This window comes from Salvelinus namaycush, chromosome 5 (assembly GCF_016432855.1).
Source record: "Salvelinus namaycush isolate Seneca chromosome 5, SaNama_1.0, whole genome shotgun sequence".
Lineage (NCBI taxonomy): Eukaryota > Metazoa > Chordata > Actinopteri > Salmoniformes > Salmonidae > Salvelinus > Salvelinus namaycush.
The window spans coordinates 58731925-58750782 of record NC_052311.1 but is presented as its reverse complement, the minus strand read 5'-3'; the positions used below and the strand labels follow the sequence as shown (position 1 = coordinate 58750782).

The 18858-nt window shown below is 43.2% G+C and overlaps 1 protein-coding gene across 1 annotated transcript; it reads left to right on the top strand.

The window, feature by feature from the left end:
• Positions 1-3938: 3938 nt before the first annotated feature.
• On the top strand, positions 3939-18436 carry LOC120047216 (neural cell adhesion molecule 1-like). The gene is made up of 14 exons (XM_038992746.1): positions 3939-3999; positions 6364-6435; positions 6632-6826; positions 7335-7472; positions 7896-8036; positions 8170-8287; positions 9286-9440; positions 14731-14873; positions 15003-15141; positions 15706-15873; positions 16195-16314; positions 16862-16989; positions 17086-17251; positions 18231-18436. The coding sequence occupies exons 1-14, from the start codon at positions 3939-3941 to the stop codon at positions 18434-18436; spliced, it is 1950 nt and encodes a 649-aa protein (XP_038848674.1).
• The last annotated feature ends 422 nt before the right edge of the window (positions 18437-18858 follow it).

Below are 18858 nucleotides of genomic sequence, written 5' to 3'. Positions count from 1 at the left end.
CAGATTTCCCTCATCAATCTCTTTCCTGATGAAGTCAGTCAGGTAAAGTAGACATGAATCAGTGGAGTATGTTTTTTCTAAAACCCGACTGAAAATCATAAATTAGACCCTGTTTGTTAACATATTCATACATTTGCTCATGTACAACTCTCTCCAGGATCTTTGATGTTACACAGAGGATAGATACAGGCCTATAACTCCCAGGGTCAGACTTTATCCCCTTCTTATACAGAGGTATAACTTTAGCTTGTTTCATGTCCCTGGGAAAGGTACCTTGTTCAAGAGAGAGATTAACAATATGCGTAATACAAGGGCCAATTTGCTCAGCAGATAACGTTATATGTATTCCATTCCAGCATTACAATGAGCCCGTCCTCCAATAGTTCCTCCCACCAGCTTCCTCTGGTGTGTAGCCCTTAAAAGTCACGAGAGCCCTTTGACGTCTGTCCCAATTTCCTGAAGGTGTCTCCTCACATCCGGGGTTTCTGTTATGAATGTGTGTGTGTGCACAGTGTACAGTATGTGAGTGGTGGTATTTGTGTTTTTATTATCTAAACCAGTTGCAGTTCTGGCTCCAAAACAACACCCCATTGGTTATCTGGCCATTGTTTGTTTACCAGTAGGAGAGAAGGACAAAGAAGGAAACCGTGGCTGGTCTACACTTTGGGGAATGGCTTCATGTGGCATCCATAAAACATGTTTGAGGAGTGTGCCTTGACTAGCCATTGAGACTAATGGTATTTGACTTATTTATCAAGTAAGATCTGGACCCAAGATAATTCAGCTAAACATATTTATAATTGTATATATTTGTCTTCTCAGTCAACGCTAGTTCATATTCCTTTTCACCTAAAAGGATAGTGGTTTTGGTAGCTAGCTGCATTGCCAAATGTCACTGTACTTCTCTGAATCAAGGGATGAACATGACAAGAAGGAGGAGTGAGAAAAGAAGAGAGGAGAGGAGGGAATAAAGATAATCACAGCTGGGATCGCCACTTTTACCCCGTTGTGTGCCAACTTTCATAAAGAGCACGCTCCCCTATAATGAGAGAAAATGAGAGGCTGTTGATAATCGCTGTGATAGGTGGCCCTGATGGAAGGGCTGGGTCTCCAATGGCTGAGTGGACCACGGTCTGGAGCCTGCGATTGATTCACTATCAGCATCGAGGTGCTGGGAAGGGCTGGCTGGCACTGGGGCCCCATGGCTGATATGATGATATGGCTTCAGAGGTGTGGCGGCCTGGTTGAGAACACTGGAGTGATACTGAGCTCCTACTGGGTGGCGGGCCAGATAAAAGGAGGGTGATGATGCTGTTGGAGTGTGTGTGTGTGTGTGTGTGTGTGTGTGTGTGTGTGTGTGTGTGTGTGTGTGTGTGTGTGTGTGTGAAGCTCAGATATTGGTTGCTAACTGTGATTACATCACCTACCACATTTTTTTAGATAGCTGTCATGCCAGAGTGACAGGCCAATGCTTTAACCTATATGAGTATGTGAGTGTGCACCTTAAATAGACATGTCTTGTACCAAGACGGAGAGCACGTAGGTGTCCTGCTTGGCTTGAAACTGAACTGTGTTTCATAGGATTCTGTGGAAAAATACTTAATTTGCGTCCCAAATGACCTTCATGCTCATTTTACGATAAACACCATGCCCTAGTTTCCAGGATGTTCACAATCAAAGGGGAAGATGCGGTGCAAGATTTATACTGGAAATGTGTGTACATAATCTCCTTTTAACTCTACATTTGAAGTGAATGATCCCACTGGGCACAGACATCAGTTCAAAGTCTAGTTTTAATTTACATTTGTTTGATTTGTTAACTAACGTGAATTCAACGTGAAATCAGCAAACAATGTCACCATGTCATTGGATTTAAGTTAAAAGTTAGGTGAAAAAAATATGAAATGCCCTCACATTGATGGCTTTTTATTTGGAAATTTAGTCGGTTTTTAAACAAATTAAAAATATATTTTAATGTTTTTACTTCATCATGAGTAAAAAAATATATTCTTGTAATTTTTCTGTATTGAAGGATGGGCGTCCATAGATTATACGCCACTATCAGTTGTTTGACATTCCATCAATTGTTTAACTCAGCTGTTCTGGCAGAGGATCTGGTTAACGAAGCACAATATCTCATTGACTGGGTATGCCCCCGGAGAATATACCCTGTTAAAGACAGGTCTCGACAAGTCTGTCGAAATGTTGGATATTAGGTTATTAAATTATTACATCTGAGCTCCGAGAGTGTGCGGCTCACCGTTAATTTTTCATATGTCCCTGTTACGTTCCCCAGTTTCTGTGTTGTATTTGAGTGTGTGTGTTTCAGGAGATGGCTTCCTGGAAGCCTCCCCAAGCAGCTGATTGGTCGACCCCAGGCTAATTGATGATTGGAGAGCTGACCCCGCCCCCTCGTCAAGAAGCAGCTGACTCTAATCACCATTGCCACCAGAAGATAAAAGCCAGTGTTCTGTTCAGAAGAAGGGAGATTGTGAGAAAGATTAGAGAGAGATTTTTTTTGCTGGAGAATTAGATTGTGATATAGTGTTGGTTGTTTAACAGAAAGTGTGGTATGTAATGTGTTAGTTGTTGTTGGTAGCAGCTTTGATATGTTCTGTGTTTGTTGCTTTGTCAAAGCTTCTTTAGTGGCCTGAGTTAGTTTACTCAGTTTTGTTGTAAAGTGTTTGTGAAATTGTTAATAATTATTCTGTTTCATTTGTTCCCAGGGGGGAAGGGGAAGGCACTTAGGGAGTGCTTAGGCAAGAGGCCCGAGGGCATACATATACCCGTAGTATATTCAATGTCTAGGCACACTAGGTAAGACCTGGGCGGACCACCCCCTGTATTTTGGTTAGGGCACCAGGTGGTGCTAAGTTAAGTGGGTAGGCAGGTTAGATAGGAGAGGGGGAGCTTTGATATTTACTTCCTTTCCTTTGGTTCCGTCCAGCCCCCTTTCCCCATATTACCGTGTAGGAAATAAATCCTAGTAACGGTAAATTCTGCCTTTGTCGTCCTTTCTCGCACCTACGGTCCATACCTCTTTCACTTCACGGGGAGTTGAGTTGTAGCAGGGAGTTGCGTTCCCTCTTCTCAGAGGCGTGCGTAACAGTCCCTCTGAGAAACCTTATTGTTTCGCTCCCTAAAAAATAGTATAAAATACGGCCTATGGTCAATTTATCACGTCTCATACTGCACCTCTCAGCTATGTCAGAATTACTGTAGTGTGAAACGAATTGTTTGTAGCGCACAAGTAACAGTTTATTTTGGAGTTGAATAATTAAATAAGTGCTCTCCATAAAATATGTGCAACTATGTACAATCCCTGCATCTTGAATATTTTTATTCTGAGACATTATTTGTCCATTCATGGCACACTGTCATTTCAGCTACTTTGATTGTATTGTTTCCTCTTCTTAACCTAGTGTTATTTATGCTGAGAACATAAATTATCAACATTTTACATGAGCTTTCCAGAGAAATCGGACACAAAGTGTGACATTTTCTACAAACAGCAATTATGGGAACAGAAAAATGTAGTCAAGAAACGAAAAGGATTTACTAAATCAAGAATACATGTTTTATTTGCATAGCTTAATTTCATCCCATTTTGAATTCAGATGAACTTTCTCCTTAACTAAAACTGATGGAGTCGAGTGATAAAAATAGGGTAGGGAAGGCTACTTTCGAGCATTCATTTTCCCCGGTGGATGATCTGAATCAAAAATGTTAAGGGGTGTGGATAGGCAGCAGGGGAGGGGGGCGTGCAGAGATTTAAGAGATTGTGGGGTAACTGTGTCTCCCTGGTTCTCACCTCTTGCCTATAAAGGCATGAAACACATGTTTCCACCACTGTTGTATTTGGCGCGCAATTGCATGCAGCAGGTGTCAAGGACTACATCGATCCATTCATTGAGGACAGTGACAACGTTGAGGTAGAAATGGCTGAATCGATGCTCATCTTGAGAATGTGTTCCATAATGCTGGTCCTTGGTTTTTCAGGTAAGAATACAAAATCCTAAACACTTCAAGGTTTGAATATTTCTATAAATAATCATATTAATTAGGCCTACTTTTATATTTGTTGGGAGTGGGACTATTTTTTGTTTTTAATTGTATTTATTCAATTTATTTGTTTATTAGTTGTCTATATGGATTTGCCTACAGTTTAAATAATGTAGACATATATAGACAAAAAATGTCACTGTTGGGAGTTCATTTCTTTGAATATGTGGTATTTATACTTCAGTGTAATGACTTTTCATTAAAACCCTTGGCAGCAATTGAATTTATCCATATCCAATATATTAATATATAGATATTAAAAATTAGTATATCAGAGCTGGTATAGCCTATATCTGATGATCGTATCACTGCTACAAATGTAGGATTTTAATTTTGTAACGGCTGTCCTCCTCAACTGAGGAGGAGTAGTAACAAGGATCGGAGGACCAATGCACAGCGTGGTATGTGTCCATAATATATTTTAATGATACAAACTAACACAGAAACAAAACAATAAACGATACGTGAAATACAAACCGAAACAGTTCCGTGTGGTACAAACACTGACACGGAAAATAACCATCCACGAAACCCAGGTGAAAAAAAGGCTACCTAAGTATGATTCTCAATCAGAGACAACTAACGACACCTGCCTCTGATTGAGAATCATACCAGGCCAAATGAAAAAACCAACATAGAAAAATGAACATAGATAACCCACCCAACTCACGCCCTGACCATACTAAAACAAAGAAATAACAAAAGAACTAAGGTCAGAACGTAACAAATTTGATCAACCTGTTGCAGGAGAACTTTCCTCTGATGTAGGACATTTAAAACTTGGTGTGTGTTTAAAAAGGCTTCTGAAGTTTGTAATTTCCACTTTGAAATTTCAGACTTGATTTTCCCTTAAGATACATTTATCAACCCCTACAAAAATGTAAATTCATTATAATCCACATAATAATGCACATTTCCTGTTGCTGCAGGATTATTTTCCTGCTGTAGCAAACTGGCTCAAATTAAAATCTCCTCACAGGGAACATGGTTCACAGTTTGTGTTCTGTCATGAGATGCACTGAACTTGATTGTCTTACTTGTCATTGACATGTTTTTTAATCTTACCTAAGGGATTCAGAGCTAACTGAAGTGAACATTTTCCTTGCCAATTTTCCCTACATGTACAATATATAGTTCTTTCAACACATTCCTCATGAATGTGGTGCTACAACTATACAGCATCCCGAATGCTAGGACATAGGAGAGAATACTGAGTTTGGTTATCTCATATGTTAAAAAAATAGATTTTTATTCTCTCTCTTTATTCTATCTCTACTGAGTTTCATCAGTGTGAGGTGTACCCAGAGCAATGTCCAAGCTCATCTGTTCCGGAGGCTGAATTGTAATAGGAGATGCTTTCTGAATCCACCCCAGCCCATAATGTGGCAGTAATCTTTAAAATGCCAAAAAAGAGATGCCAACTAACTACTTTTATTATAATTCCACCACATCTAAACTCGTCCTAATTAACCCAGCCATGATTGTTAAGGCTATATCTTCCCTATGCTGTAATTTGGTTTTGGCTCCAAGAGCCCCCTGACCTTGTTTTCCACTCAAATTGATTATAGGGGAAAGGAAAGCAAAAGGTTGGAAATCTATCCAACCATTTCACTTTTCAGTGGCCAACAGACAAAGGACAGAAAGAAAGTAAGTTATGAGCTGAAGGAGATGTGGCCATATAAGAGAATTGGGGCGCAGACATAGAGCCTGTCTCATCCACAGCCACAGAGCTATTCTCGGCCACAGCCATGCAGCCTGTCTCAGCCTCAATACAGGAAGGAATAGCGTCCTGCTCAGGAAGTCCACCACTGCCAAGTTCCCTGCTTGTCTTTTCCTGGTCGCCTGTCAGCGTGCTGCAATTAGTTCCTAGGAGCCTATTTATAGGCCTAACTTACTATCTCCAGTAAAACAGTAGGACAATACGGTACACACATGCTCTGTCTGATGGCTGATGGCAATCTGCAGGGCTTCAGCGTTGACAGGAGCAATTGAGACCTCTCTCCTTCTGCAGGTTTCCCAGGTCAAATCAATCAACTGATCTCTCTTGTAAATGTATAGTGTTGATGAGTGCATCGTCACAATCTAGTAGAGATACAGTGTAGAACATACACGACAGGTGTGATTTGGTGGTATTTGATTAATCACACTAACGTGTTCTTAGTCAAGTCGATAGGCAGGCCCAAATGTTTGGCTCTAGGTTCTCCATTTCAATAGTTATTCCAGAATATAGAAGTTTCAAGTGGTGTTACTGTTAGGTGTCTGAAAGGTTGTTCTAGTATTGCTCTTCTTCCTCACTGTCAGAGGCCAAAATGGAAATCATCACCAGCAAACCAGATGTGTTGCTGGGTGAGAATGCCATGCTCCTCTGCAAAGGTTGGTACAATGTTCTGGCATTTCCATAAGAGCAGCATCTTACCATGGTTGAACAAATACAATATAATGCAGAAAATGTAAAGGGTAGAGTGTCTTCTGCATATTGAAGTACACTGGCATATGCAGTTTATGAATTTATATATCCTTTACAAAATATTAATATATGATACACACAATTACACATAACCCCTCTTAGCTGGTGGGGAAGGAGACATCACCTGGCAGAAAGATGGAGAGGATGCTGAAGATGACCAGGTTGAGAAAGTGGATGAGACATCGTCAAAACTGTTAATCAGGAATGCCAAGATAGAGGATACAGGACGGTACACATGCCTCTGTGAATTTGAGACAGGCCACAGAGAGGATGTATCTTATACCATCTTTGTCTACGGTAAGATGTTTAAAGTAAAACTTTTCACCTGGCTAATATAACCAAGAGTCAGTGTTGAAGGGTATTTCTCGTATTGTTTGAGTATTGAGCTAATTAGTGTTGTCTTGCAAGATCAAAGATGCCACATAGCTCATATCCCTGTCACACACACACACACACACGTTTGTTTAAGTATCCTTGTTTTCTCTGACCCCTAACCTTAACCCCAACCTTAACACCAAACTCTCAACTCAACTCTAACCCTAATTCTAACCCTCACCCTAAACCTAACCCCTAAGCCTAAAATAGCCTTTTTCCTTGTGGGGAACGGTGAAATGTTCCTTAATCCTAACCTTAACCCCAAACCTCAAACCCCCAACCCAACTCCTAACCCATAACCCTAAACCCTGAGCCTGAAATATCCATTTTCCTTGTGGGGACCGGTGAAATTATCCTTGAGGATAGGAAAACCAAACACACACACAGAATGACACTTTCGCACTCTCCATCCCTCTCTCAACTCACCCAGAGCCGCCATCCTTCGGGCAAACACCAGCCTATCATGAGTTCCTGGAGGGTCAAGATGTGGTCATCACCTGCGTGGTCACTGGCAAGCCGGTGGTGGAAGTCAACTGGGAGAGGGACCATCAGAAATTGCACTCTGACGGTAGGAGGGGTACCCTCGCTTCTGATTGTTCATGTGGTATAGTCTCTTAGCTTCCTAGCTCCTCACACTAACTGCTGCCTGCCTGTGACCGATGGAGAGGTGGCGATGGTGGACAGGCTGTTGAGGGGCAGAAGGGGTCACGTAGCTCATAGACTAATCCGATTTGCCGTCAAATCGAGGGATGTTTTCCGGACTCTTACCTCGGGAAATATCTGATTCAATCTGTTTTCTTTTTCCAGAGGGACAAAACACACTGAAAATAACCGTCAGACAATCCCTGACCCTGTTTCATGTGAACGTCACCATTGACAACTTTAGAGAGCGTGATTACTTTTTGAAGATTGGTTATATTGATGATTAAGCAGACAGAACGTGTTCCTGATGCTGATCTTTCTTTTCCCTGTTGCCGTCTTTTGCTCCCAGCAGGTCGGATCACAAGACTGAAAGACAACTCTCTACAGATCAACAACATCAACAGGAAGGATCGCGGATCATATACCTGTGAGGCTAAAATCAAGGACCGGCCCATTTTCAAAAAGCACGTCATCTCCATCTTCGTCAATGGTGGGGTTACTCAAAGTAAAGGAGGGAATAAAGGATATTTTAGGATCTTTATTTTGTATAAACTCTGTATAGACCAGTGGATGTGTGTTGTTGACTAAAATAAATCATGTCTCCTCTGACCCTCCTGCCGTAGTTCCTCCCACAGTGAAGATCCATGAGGAGGTGAAGAAAGTCACGGCTGGACCAGAGACCAATGTCTCCCTCAGCTGCCTGGTCGAGGGAGTCCCCCAACCAAACATCATCTGGACAATGTGAGTGTGTGTGTGTGTGTGTGGGGGGGGGGGGGTGGTGCTTCCTCGCACTGATGTGCATGTGTGAAAAGCCAGAGTATCCTGCTCGAAACAGTTTTGCAGTAACACAGAGAGTGTTCCGTACGCCTCTTGGAGGAGGGAACGCAACACCCTGCTACACTCAACTCCCCGTGGAGTGAAAGAGGTATGTGATTGTAGATGCGGGTAAGGATGACAGAGGCAGAGAATATTACCGTTTACAGGGAATTTATTTCATTAACACGGTAATGTGGGGAAAAGGGGCTGGATGGAACCAAAGCTAAGAAAGTTAAAGTTAAAGAATCACCTCTCCTACCTTACCTGCCTACCCACTACTTACCTAACCTTTTAGCACCTCCTAGCGCACTAACCAAAATACAGGGGGTGGTCCGCCCAGGTCTTGCCTAGTGTGCATAGACAGTAAATACTACAGGTTATGTATGTCCGCAGGCCTCTTGCCTAAGCACTCCCAAGGTGCCTTCCCCTTCCCCCCTGGGAACAAATAAAACAGAATAATGAGTTGGTAATTAGTTGGTAAGTTGGTATTTGAAAACAGCTGTTTCCCCTGTGGAGAGGGAGGGTTCAGAGCTCCAATCATCGATGGGGCCGACCAATCAGCTGCTTAGAATCCAGGAAGCCATTTCCTGAAATACACACATACAAACACATACAAACCCAAAACACAGAAACTGGGGAATGTAACAGTGAGCGAGAGAGAGCAAGAGAGAGCGAGAGAGAGCGAGAGAGAGAAAAACTAGTGTGTATTGGAAAGTGTATGTTTGGGTGAAGGCCTCTAGTGTGTCTATATTTATGTGGTCATTTATGTCTCAGTGCACCGCTAATATGGCGTGCCATCCTGTCTGTGTGGTGGTTGACTGTGTGTCTCACTTCCTGTCAGCTTCCTTATCAGCAGTGTGCTAATGTTCTGTAGCACTAGGCCTCACTTCTGTCTGTCTGTCTGTTGGCGCTTCCCTCCTCAGCCCAGACTCTTCAGATGAGTCCCGCTACAAGTACAACTCAGACAAGAGCGAGCTGATTATCTCGTCCGTTGTCAGGAGCGACTATGGAGAGTACATCTGCACGGCCAAGAATAAGATCGCAGAGAGCAGTGCCATGATCATGCTGGATGTCTCAGGTGTGGTTTGTTAGAGAACATCAGGAAACACACTCCTCCTGGAAACAAACAGCTTTAGCTTCATAAGACCAAGCTTTCTCCAAAATAACAGTATTTGAATACTTCCTTCCAGATGTTTATGTTCCTGATATACAGAGATATCATGGAGAATTTGATTCTGTGTAAGCAGCCATTTTCTGTCAGACAGTCTAGTGAGCCTGAGCCAACAGCAGCTGTTTCGGATAACAAACCATTTGATCCCATTCAAACCCATTACCCGTGTAACATTTTCAACCAGGGAAAAGTAGAAGTTTGTGTCTCCCATCAGAGAATTTAAAAAATTTAATCTTCAGGTGTTTTCAGAAAGATTCATGAACAGAATGGGTACCTTTGAGGAAAATGGGGAAGGTTCATGCTTTTTCAATTTTAGCCAAGTTGAAGGTTTATTATTATTTTTTCAAATCTAGGTCTGGGGAGGGCCATGTAATTGGTAATTGATGAAATTCCAATATTTCTTAGTGTTTTAAAATTAGCTGCTTAGAAGGCTATATATCGATGTGTGCCTGATGCCGCCCCTCATCTCTGATTCTCCACTGGTCACACAATATCAGGTGTGCCTATAGGCTGTTTAGTGTGTTCTCAATCAAATGATCCATAGCCTATAGGCTATAGGCTATGATATGCATGCTTGCAGAAGCACAGAGCAAAGTTATATTTGTAAGATAGCTGCTGGGATGGTGTAAATTAAACTAGGCTGCATTACACACTGTAATGGATTTTCCAACCCTGAGCTCTGGCCTGCTCTGCTCTTGCTGATCAAAACCTTTTTTGTGTGCTGCCTAACCAATGGCTGTGCTGTATAGGCCTAAGGTGGCAGTTCAGGGGGAGAGTCAAAGTCTTTTTCCAAAAATCATTTTTGAGTAGGCCTTGCGTGCAGTCCAGCCTATAGACTACGTCAAAATAAGCCATATTTGAGTAACTTACGTTGTGGTGCTAAAACTTGACGCAGGAGCTGCGGTACAATCGGAAATGGACAGCTCATGGTGCTGAAAGTAGGCAAATTCAAGTAGTCACGGTCTTCATTTTAATTAGACTTTACTAACAACAAGAGGGCTTTGTGTTGGAGCATATTTCTTCCTATTTAAGAAATAAGAGGTAGGCCTACCTGTTTGAAAGACAGAATAGGCTGTTATATCCATAGATGTGTCAGTCAATTCCTCCATCCACCATGTACTCTTTAAACAGCCTACCTCCATGTCAGTGAAGGGCTGTTAAGTTAAAACCAAGATTCAAATTGAGGGGGTATGAGAGAGTATGCCATAAGCCTACCTTTTATTTTAAAAAATGGCAAAAATCACAGGCCTACCCCTTGTTAGCTTAAGATTTTTAAGAAAATGAAACAGATCCTATTATGTAAAGTGATCTACACTAAATGTACAAAACACCTGCTCTTTTGATGACATAGACTGACCAGGTTAATCCAGCTGAACACTATGATCCCTTATTGATGTCACCTGTTATTCAATCAGTGTAGATGAAGGGGAGAAGACAGGTTAAAGAAGGATTTTTAAGCCTTGAGACAATTGAGACATGGATTATGTGTACCATTCAGAACTTTAATGGGCAAGACAAAAGATTTAAGTGCCTTTGAACGGGGTATTGTAGTAGGTGCCAGGTGCACCGGTATGAGTCTGTCAAGGACTGCAATGCTGCTGGGTTTTTCACGCTCAACAGTTTCCCATGTGTATCAAGAATGGTCCACCAACCAAATGACATCCAGCCAACTTGACACAACTGTGGGAAGCATTGGAGTTCGACACCTTGTAGTCCATGCCCCGAAGAATTAAGGACAAAAGGTGGTGCAACTCAGTATTAGGAAAGCGTTATAACAACGCAATGGTCCGTGATGCTTTATGCTAGAAACAAGCTGTGCAATACCTGGGAAAGACGTCACCCAGATGCATATGGGGATATCATTGTTTAGTTTCTTTGACATTCAGAGGCTGAGCTACAACCTTCTATAGCCAAGGACAAAAACCTGACTTTGCTTGGGAAGTAATCTAAACGCAACATGTAAAGTGTTGGTTCCATTTTTCATTAGCTGAAATAGAAGATCCCAGAAATGTTCCATTCACACAGAAAGCTTATTTCTCTTAAATGTTGTGCACAAATTTGTTTGCATCCCTGTTAATGAGCATTTCTCCTTTAACAAAATAATCCATCCACTTGACAGGTGTGGCATATCAAGAAGCTGATTAAACAGCATGATCATTAAACAGGTGCAACTTGTGCTGGGGACAATAAAGACAACTCTAAAATGTGCAGTTGCCACCAGAGACTCTGGGTTCGCGCCCAGGCTCTGTCGCAGCCGGCCGCGACCGGGAGGTCCGTGGGGCGACGCATTGGCCTAGCGTCGTCCGGATTAGGGAGGGTTTGGCCGGTAGGGATATCCTTGTCTCATCGCGCACCAGCGACTCCTGTGGCGGGCCGGGCGCAGTGCGCGCTAACCGAGGGGGCCAGGTGCACGGTGTTTCCTCCGACACATTGGTGCGGCTGGTTTCCGGGTTGGAGGCGCACTGTGTTAAGAAGCAGTGTGGCTTGGTTGGGTTGTGCTTCGGAGGATGCATGGCTTTCGACCTTCGTCTCTCCCGAGCCCGTACGGGAGTTGTAGCGATGAGACAAAATAGTAATTACTAGCGATTGGATACCATGAAAATTGGGGAGAAAAGGGGGGAATTTTTTTTAAAGAAAAAATTAAATAAAATGTGCAGTTTTGTCACACAACACAATGCCACAGATGTTTCAAGTTTTGAGGGAGTGTACAATTGGCATGCTGACTGCAGGAATGTCCAACAGAGCTGTTGCTAGAGAATTGAATGTTCAGTTCTCTACCATAAGCCGCCTCCAATGTCATTTTAAAGAATTTGGCAGTACATCCAACCGGCCTCACAACCGCACACCATGTGTAACCACGCCAGCCCAGGACCTCCACATCCGGCTTAGTCTGAGGAGGGGAAGGGTTGGTGCTGAGGAGTATTTCTGTCTTTAATAAAGCCATTTTGTGGGGATAAACTAATTCTGATTTAGTGGGCCTAGCTCCCCAGTGGGTGGACCTGGCTCCCAAGTGGGTGGGCCTATTCCCTCCCAGGCCAACCCATGGCTGCTCCCCTGCCAAGTCATGTGAAATCCATAGATTAGGGCCTAATTAATTTATTTCAATTGAATGATTTCCTTCTATGAACTGTAACTCAGTAAAATTATATTATATATATTATAAAATTATGCGATTATATTTTTGTTCACATACTTCTATCACTATCAATTTATTAATCTATTCACGTTTTGTGCCATAGAAGATGTTTAAACCCGGACAGCTTTTAGGGAAACACTTCTGTTCTCTCGTTGGGTTAAGCCATGTAAGAAGAGTAACCAGCAGTTAAAGCTTACATTTTTCTGTGTCGGTAGGCCTACTCTGTCTGTGCTGGAAAAGTAGGCCTAACTTCAAGATTCCTCATGATGTAGAAGATTTAATTATTTGCAAACAGGGACAGTTTCATTTAAACAAGACACACTGATTTGGCATTAGAGAAATATGATCAGATGAACACATAGGGACAACTCTCTGTCCATTCTTAGCCTGTCATTTTGGTAGTTTGTCCGTTATTAAAAAATATTCTACTAATATGTAAAATGACTTAGAATTGCATGAAAGGTTTATAGAAGGCTATTTTGTTCTCGGACCTGCAAATATGATTATAGATTTATGTAATGCTTTTACTATAAAGGAAGTCTTTCCACTTTTACTCTTGTCCACGGTGGTCTGCGAACCCACAAACTTCTGGCCATGGCCGCAGCCCTGTGCGCGATCAAAATTAATGTGCTGCCATGTATTGCTTACAGGACAAATAACAGTTTCTAAAACTTCATATCTAAGGCTCTGGTCTGTCCAAGAAATGAGGGTAGATGGAAGACATGTTCTCTGCTATCCACTTTATGTTTTTATTATTATTTTGGGTATAGGGGAGGGTCACTTGTTTGTTTTTCAAGCGTTCAGGGAGGGTTTAGGTAAAACATTCCAAGACAGTCGTGAAGAGGGCACGACAAAACCTTTCCCCCCCCCCCAGGAGATTGAAAAGATTTGGCATGGGTCCCCAGATCCTCAAAAGGTATCAAGGCACAAGGCGAGACCCAGATGCAGACACAGGAGGAAGATGGTTGGAGTCTTACAATGTTTAATAATCCAAAGGGGTAGGCAAGAGAATGGTCTTGGACAGGAAAAAACGTCAAAACCAGATCAGAGTCCAGGAGGTACAGAGTGGCAGACAGGCTCGTGGTCAAGGTAGGCAGAATGGTCAGGCAGGCGGGTGCAGAGTCCAGAAACAGGCAAGGGTCAAAACCGGGAGGACTAGAAAAAGGGGAATAGCAAAGGAGTATGGGAAAAACACGCTGGTTGACTTGACTAAACATACAAGATGAACTGGCACAGAGAGACAGGAAACACAGGGATAAATACACTGGGGAAAATAAGCGACACCTGGAGGGGGTGAAGACAATCACAAGGACAGGTGAAACAGATCAGGGCGTGACAGTACCTCCCCCCCCCCCCCCCCCCCCCCCCCCCCCGGACAGCAGTGGGACTCTGGAGATGGGAAAAGGACCAATGAACCAGGGAGACAGCTTGCGAAACTCTACCCGAAGGGGCAGATCCCGAGTGGAAAGCCATACCCTCTGCGGTAGTAGGGAGCTGGGGCCCGGCGACGGTCCACTTGTCGATACCTGGAGATGGTCTTGAGAATAGCCGCCCTGGCTCTTCTCCAGGTACGTCGACAGCGGCGGACAAACATCTGGGCTGATAGCCCATGGAGCACTCGAAAGGGGAGAGTCCCGTGGCAGAACTGGGAAGAGTGTTCCGGGCATACTCCACCCAGATGGGTTAGGCGAGACCCAGATGCATGTGAGCATGTGGGGCATGTGACAAAGACAATTTGATTTGAAATGTATTTTGCTGAAGGGAGGCCCATCCATTTTCATTTCAGAGAGGTCCGTTTTTCTCCATGTAACCCTTATTATAAATAACTTTCACTCCCTAACCAGATACAATGCCAATATCTTGCTGGCTTAACCATACATAATACCAATATCTTGCTGGTCTTCGAAGCCATCTGAACACACAACTCACAATCATTTTTCCTATTTAACAGAAGATGCACATATAATGTTAATAATTTACACATTTTTATCTATTATAATTAGTTTATTGTTACACAAAGCACTCAGTTTGTCCTGTCTCATGTTCTGTACGTGTTTACAGAGCATCCTGTAGCAGTGCTGAGCCAGGAGAAGATGAAGGTGGAGCCAGGCCAGACTCTCTCAGTGTCCTGTAACGTCTCAGGACACCCTATGCCCGCGCTGCAGTGGGTCAGGAAGACTAACAATGACCACCTGCTAACAGTGGTAAGACAGATCATACATTCACACAGTGGCATTAATTACAAAAAATATTGGGGGAGAATCAGGCAGAGAATTTTATTGTTATATTTCTCTCCTCTGAGTTCCTGTCTGGTTGTGTTTGTGTGGATACAGGACGCTGGTGGAGGTCGAGTGAGAACGGAGGATGGCTATGTCCTGGTAATTGACAATGTGACTCCCTCAGATGGAGGGCTGTACAGCTGCATGGCTATCAGTCCTGCTGGCAACGCCTCCACAGACTTCAGCCTGCAGAGTAAGGCCACTCTTGACCTTCCTACTCTGTTATGATAATACTTAGCGCTAACACAACATTCCACTGGACACAGACGTCAGCTCAACGTGAATTCAACGTGAAATCATCCAAAAATGTCACCAAGTCATTGGATTTAGGTTAAAAGTCGGGTCAAAAAAATATGAAATTCACTTACATTGATACATTTTTTCAAATCCAATCAGTTTCCCACGTTGATTCAATGTCATCGCATACATTTTTTGGGGTTTAAATGACATGGAAATAACGTTGATTCAATCGGTTTTTACCTTTCTATAAAGGGACAAGCAGCCACAAACCACTATAAAATTCTAAAACAACTGAAAACATTTGGAGATTTTAGCTGAAGTGTAGGTACTCTATTTACATTTGCAGTGTTCACCGTTTTTTGTTTCTAACGGCAATGTTCTTATTCTTTCATGTCTGACATGCTCATTCCCTCTTCACCTCTGTCTTTGAACTGCTCTTCACCTCCATCCTTTCTTCCTATTCCCCTCTCCTTCCTCCCTCTCGTTCTCCATCTTTCTCTCATTTCTCCTCCCCCAGCCTGGCCAGGTAAAGCATCACAGGTAAGTGGCACCCCAGGGCCCACGTCGGTCCACTTCACCCTGGGGGCTTCCCTGGTGGACGGGGGCTCTCCCATCACCCACTTCACCCTCCAGTGGAAGACAGGACGTGAGAACAATTGGCAGGAGAGAGTCATCCAGTCCACAGGTAAAAACCTGGCTCTCAGTGACCAATCTATTTCATGAAATACTGTAGATGATGTTTGAGACAGTTAAGATGAAGCCAATGAATACACTGAGAACTAGAAGTCTTATCTGAACACTGATTTCCCTAAAACCAGGGGAGGCCTCTGATGACCATTTTAGTGATATGACTAGTTATGAGTAGTTTTATTAGTTTAAGTGTATATATATATATATATATATATATATATATATATATATATATATATATATATATATATATATATATATATAAATAAATAAAAGTGATATGTGTGTGTTCATGCACTCTGTTGTTTGTGTGCAGACCCCCTGGTGATCACAGATCTGATTCCCTACACCTCCTACTCTGTCCGGTTTGCCCCTCGGAACCACCTGGGTCAGGGTGGCTTCTCAGACGAGCTCACCGTCCGCACACAGGGCATACGTGAGTGTCACCCTCCTCTTCCTCCTCTCTCTCTCCTCACTCCCAATCGCATCATATCTAGGCAAATGCAGTATAATTATTATTAAATGTCACCAACTATCATTGTTCAAACTGCATTACTTGTGTTAACAAGCTATATCCATATTGCCTACTGTTTTGAGTGTCTGTCTATATTGGCTGGAAGAAATGTTCATCTGCCATCATTCACTCATTCCACTGTCACATGATCATCCACATGACATCCTCACCTGCTCGCTGACGGCTATTCATGCTCCATTATTTCCCCGCTCCTGATGACATCATCCCATTCCATCGGCATTCGGCCCCGCAGGAGGTAAAGTACTGACACGTGTCGAGAAACTCTGAAAAGTCCGTTTTTCATAGATAACCAGCCTCCCTAACATGACAGTAGATTTTACTACAACAGTTTCACACACTGTTTAGTTATAAGCTGGCTGATGCATGAACACCCCTGACCTCTGTACCTACTGTACCAACACACTGCCTCTCCCTCCCTCCATCCTTCCCTCCTTCCCTCCATCCCCAGGGGAACCAGACAGCCCGGTCCTGGTGGCCAGCAAGGGGAAGGTTGAGGGCAATATGTTCTCAATCACTTTAACACAGTTGGACAGCGGAGGCTCCCCCATTATCCACTACATTGTCCGTTACAGAGTGGTGAGTATGCATGCGTTTTTGTTCTTCAGTGAAGACAAAAGATCAAGACATTACAGAGTGTGCAAGACCTTACACCCCCCCCTCTCTTTCTCTTAGAATAAGGTGGACGAGGACTGGAGGGTGAAGGACCTGCCGTCCAACTCGACAGTGATCAACCTCCATGACCTGCAGTATAAATCAGACTACCACATGGAGGTGCTAGCCGTCAACTCCTACGGCTCCTCCAGCCCAGCCAAGCTGAACTTCAACGTCCCACAACCTGGTAAGCTGCTATAACATACTGTAGTAGTGAATTAAAGCTTGAGACCTTCCGAGAGGTGGGACAAATTCTGGATTGAGCTGAGTAGCGTAGTGCTGCCACCACCTTTTGATTAACCGGTTTGTCTGAGTGAAGGATACACCAGAACTCAACAACAATATAGCAAACAATTATATACTTTATTAAACATTTAATTTCATAAGACAGCGTGGATTACCTCAGAGACGCCCTACTATATTTCTGCGGTCTATGCAACTGAGCCTGAGTAAGAAGAAGACTGTGGTGTAAGGCACACATAGGCTATGAGCTTAATTACACACTAGGAGGTGACACTGCACACAAAGGTGGGAACATGCAGTTACACGGCAAACTGGATATCAAATACTCTTAAAGCATGCGACTTCACTGCAGACAGGTGCTTGAACCAATACAAACAGTCAAAAGACCCACATGATAGTGATGAAGGCACATATAGGACCCAGCCCTCTTAAGCTACAATAACTGTTCTGTCCTCCCTTCATAACCCACACTGTAATTTAAAAAGTTACTCCTAACAACTAAACATATTTACCACATTTACACTAAACATTTAAAACATTTAAAAACATGTATCTTGTCTAGCTGACGAGACGCTCCCGTGGGGTCTGAGCGTGTGCACCCTTTCTGCACTCTCACCTTATAATAGTTTTTCCAGAGTCCCGGGCAGAGCTGGTAAACAGGCACAGGTGCCAGCATTTAGTTCATTATTTGATGATGTCATTCCTTATGAGCTGTTTCACAGCTTTACCACAGTCACATTCTGGAAAACAGACCATTGCCCAATAGAGAGGAAAATATCTCTGAAATAAAACAGTTACAGAACAGAGCAGCCAGAGCAGGATAAATTGTTTTACTGAGTTTAAATATGATTATCTCTCCCTCTCTCTGTCTCTCTCTCCTTCTCTCCCTCCCTTTCATCCCCTCCCTCCTTCCCCTTCCGTAGCCAAGATGAACAAGGGTGGGATGGGGAAAGGGGCTGTGGCAGGCATTGTCATGCTCCTCTTTTTGGTGCTACTGATTGCTGTGGACGCCACCTGTTGCTATATCAACCGCTGCGGCATGCTGATGTTCCTGGCTGTCAAGCTGTTTGGGCAGAAGGTCCCTGGGAAGAAGACTGTGGAGGAGGGTGACGGCACCTGTAATGGGTAACGCTATTCTCTAGGCTACTGTCTGCCTGTTCCTCAATGTAACATATTCAGAGGGTTGTAGTGTGGTTGTGTGTTTCTCTATATGAACCCTCCTGAACCTCAGTTTATGTGTGTCCTTCAATGCAGAGACTTGAAGTTGAATAGGCTTGGCATACCGAGGGATAGCATCCCAAAACTGCAGACACAAAATGGAGCAAATAATGGGTTGCAGGCGGAGGTCACGTGCGACAAAGCACCCCTCACCAAATTCGAGTAGGTGGCCAATGACAATGTCAGAGGAGTGGACACAGCCCACCCTCACCCTAAACAGGCTGTGATCCATAAAAAATGGCAAAAAGAGGCACCTCCACACTTACAAGTCAGCAAGTGTGTTTGATCACTGACTAATTAAATTATAACTAATATACCCATGTGCAAAGTGAC

Bases quoted from the DNA above. Each gene is read 5' to 3' on its own strand.
- LOC120047216 (XM_038992746.1), top strand. From the start codon at position 3,939: ATGGCTGAATCGATGCTCATCTTGAGAATGTGTTCCATAATGCTGGTC. The intron at 14,874-15,002 runs GTAAGACAGATC...GTGTGGATACAG, and splicing joins ATGACCACCTGCTAACAGTG to GACGCTGGTGGAGGTCGAGT. The intron at 16,990-17,085 runs GTGAGTATGCAT...TCTTTCTCTTAG, and splicing joins ACATTGTCCGTTACAGAGTG to AATAAGGTGGACGAGGACTG.